Source organism: Chrysochloris asiatica, unplaced genomic scaffold (assembly GCF_000296735.1).
Source record: "Chrysochloris asiatica unplaced genomic scaffold, ChrAsi1.0 scaffold00041, whole genome shotgun sequence".
Lineage (NCBI taxonomy): Eukaryota > Metazoa > Chordata > Mammalia > Afrosoricida > Chrysochloridae > Chrysochloris > Chrysochloris asiatica.
The window spans coordinates 15,054,552-15,056,534 of record NW_006408559.1 but is presented as its reverse complement, the minus strand read 5'-3'; the positions used below and the strand labels follow the sequence as shown (position 1 = coordinate 15,056,534).

At 47.5% G+C, this 1,983-nt stretch overlaps 1 protein-coding gene across 1 annotated transcript; it reads left to right on the top strand.

The window, feature by feature from the left end:
• The first annotated feature begins 795 nt into the window (after nt 1-795).
• On the top strand, nt 796-1,782 carry LOC102831969 (taste receptor type 2 member 38-like). Its single transcript, XM_006861182.1, has one exon. The coding sequence runs from the start codon at nt 796-798 to the stop codon at nt 1,780-1,782; it is 987 nt and encodes a 328-aa protein (XP_006861244.1).
• The last annotated feature ends 201 nt before the right edge of the window (nt 1,783-1,983 follow it).

Sequence of the window (1,983 nt, the reverse complement as noted above, 5' to 3'; positions counted from 1 at the left end):
AGGGAGACTTAAGCTGGTATTTGAGCAGGAGGGGTGGGAAGCAGAGAGAGCAGTTAAGAGTGTTGGCAGCAATCCAAGCAGGATTTCCCACTTTCTCTCTCCATTCTTGGCAAAGTGGTGGTCTTGTTCATCTTAATTCGTCTATTGCCAAGCACAGCGTCTGGCAAAGAAAAAATGGTTGAATGAATCCTTGAGCAATAACACCTCAACCTGAAGTCAGACATGAGTGCCACAGGAGGGACCAGGCTCTTGTCCATATTAAAACATCACCAATGTTAAGAATGATACCTCAAAGGTGATAGAAGACATGTAAATGGAAAGAGATAGGGTTCCAAACCCTCATCTGCCAAGAATATCTACTTTGCCTATTGCCTGTATCCTTGAAATCCATAAGCAAATACTTCTCGCCTCTCCAGTTAATCAGTGCAGGTGTGTATGCAAAACTGGGATTGGGAAATTGAGACTTTCTCTTGTTTGCATCTCCAATGTTGTGGTTTCTTGAGGAGACTGTAGCCCAAGGAACACTTGGGTTGATTGGAAGTTCCTGTCCCAGCCAAGAGGTAAATCCATCCATTTTCCATTTCTAACAATGAGTCATTGTGTGTGTCTGAAATATTTTTTACTGCAAGAGCATTCCTCTAGGTTGCCTGGTACTTTGTATGTACCTCATTTGGGATAGACCCAGAGCAAGAAAGAACATTGTGCAAAAGCAGTCCTAGCTCAGGATGTAAACTTGCCTTCTCTGCTGGGTGGAATCTGAGTCTTAGACTACCTGCCAACTAGAAGAGAGGCATCATGCTGACCCCTGTCATAACTGTATCCTATGAGGTCAAGATTGTGTTTCTGTTGCTTTCAATCTTGGAGTTTATAGTGGGGGTCCTGGCTAATGCCTTCATCTTCCTGGTGAACCTCTGGGACATCGTAAAGAGACGGCCGCTGACCAGCTGTGACATGGTGTTACTGAGTCTGAGCACCACTCGACTGTTCCTTCATGGGCTGCTGTTTCTGGATGCCATCCAACTCACCCACTTCCAACAGATGAAGGACCCACTGAACTGGAGCTACCAAGCCATCCTTGTACTCTGGATGGTTACCAACCAAGCCAATTTCTGGCTTGCCACATGCCTCAGCATCCACTACTGTTGCAAGATTGTCCACTTCTCCCACACCACCCTGCTCTGCCTGGCCCGCTGTTTCTCCAAGAAGATGCCCCAGATGCTAGTGGGAGTTATTACGTTCTCCGGTGTCTGCACATTCCTCTGTTTGTGGGATTTCTTCAGCAGATCCCGCTTTATGTTCACAACTGTGCTGCTTGTAAATAATACAGAAAAGGGAAACCCACAGATTCACTTCTTGTACTCCTTCCTCTTCTGCAATCTGGGCTCCTTCCCCCCTTTCTTCTGCTTTCTGGCTTGTTCAGGGATGCTGATTGTCTCTCTGCAGAGGCATTTGAGGACAATGAGAGCCAACTCCTGTGGCTCTCGTGACCCTAGCCTGGAAGCCCACATCAAAGCCCTCAACTCACTTGTCTCCTTCCTTTTCTTCTATATAGTAGCGTTCTGTGCTGCCCTCCTCTCGGTGCCCTTACTACTGCTGTGGCACAGCAAGATAGGGGTCATGGTTTGTGTTGCTGTCATGGCAGCATGTCCCTCTGGTCATGCAGTTGTCCTGATCTCAAGCAGTGGCAAGTTGAGGAGGACAGTGCAGACCATTCTACTCCGGGCACAGAGCAGCCTAAAGGTAAGGGCCTACCACAAGGCAGACCCCCGGACATTGTGCTGAGAGCAGGCATGAAAAGAACCTCTTTGTGCGCATGTCTCTGCTTCTCCATGAAGCCTTTGAAACCTGGCCCAATCTTCCTCCCCTTTACAACAATGGACTAACCCCTAGAAAAGTAAAACAATTAGAGCTCTCCACATGACCTGGTAGTCAGGTGCCATCAAGTCAGTTCCAATTCATAGCAATCTCATGTGAAACAAGACA